General features: G+C 48.5%; 1 protein-coding gene across 1 annotated transcript; it reads left to right on the top strand.

The window, feature by feature from the left end:
• Positions 1-58: 58 nt before the first annotated feature.
• On the top strand, positions 59-382 carry T265_16254 (hypothetical protein; the record flags this gene model as incomplete). Its single annotated transcript, XM_009179831.1, has 2 exons — positions 59-73; positions 200-382. Coding segments are annotated over 2 exons (198 nt in total), but the record flags the coding sequence as incomplete, so codon positions are not given.
• Positions 383-546: the final 164 nt, after the last annotated feature.

Here is a 546-nt window from a genome sequence, read left to right as displayed (position 1 = left end):
TTGGGAATAAATATTAGTATTATTACTGGAAGAGATATGTGGTACACGGGCTTCCTCAATGACCTCAGTAGAGGTAAGAGGTTCCATAAATCCCTGTATTAAGTCCCTTCCGATCGTTCTTTAAGTCGGACACAAAAAAGGGTCGAATGGTCGATCTCTTTATGCCTAAATATTGCCTTCCTCATCTTTTTGCCATCAGTCGGGGGCCGGGCGTCGGTCACCTCCCATTCGACTTTCCATGGGCAGTTTACCAATCGCTAGAACTGACTCCAATTCTGCACTTTGTTGTGGCGTTCCGAGCTCACCCGGCCACGGCTTGCCTGTTACAATAACTTCCGACCACTACCTTCCACCCGTTGTCCCGCACACGTTTCGCTATCGGGTGAGCTCGGTTGTCCTCAGGCCTCCTGGATCGAGGGAGACATTTGAGGCGTTTCAGATCATGACATCGCGTCAAAATACCCTGACAGGATGTGTGTGGAAATCTAACAGATGGCGCAGAGGAGAAAAACGGTCGCTACTTGGTCTTGATCTAACAAGTGTAAT

This window comes from Opisthorchis viverrini (genome assembly GCF_000715545.1).
Source record: "Opisthorchis viverrini unplaced genomic scaffold opera_v5_9516, whole genome shotgun sequence".
Classification (NCBI taxonomy): domain Eukaryota; kingdom Metazoa; phylum Platyhelminthes; class Trematoda; order Opisthorchiida; family Opisthorchiidae; genus Opisthorchis; species Opisthorchis viverrini.
This window is presented reverse-complemented; position numbering and strand designations above follow the sequence as displayed.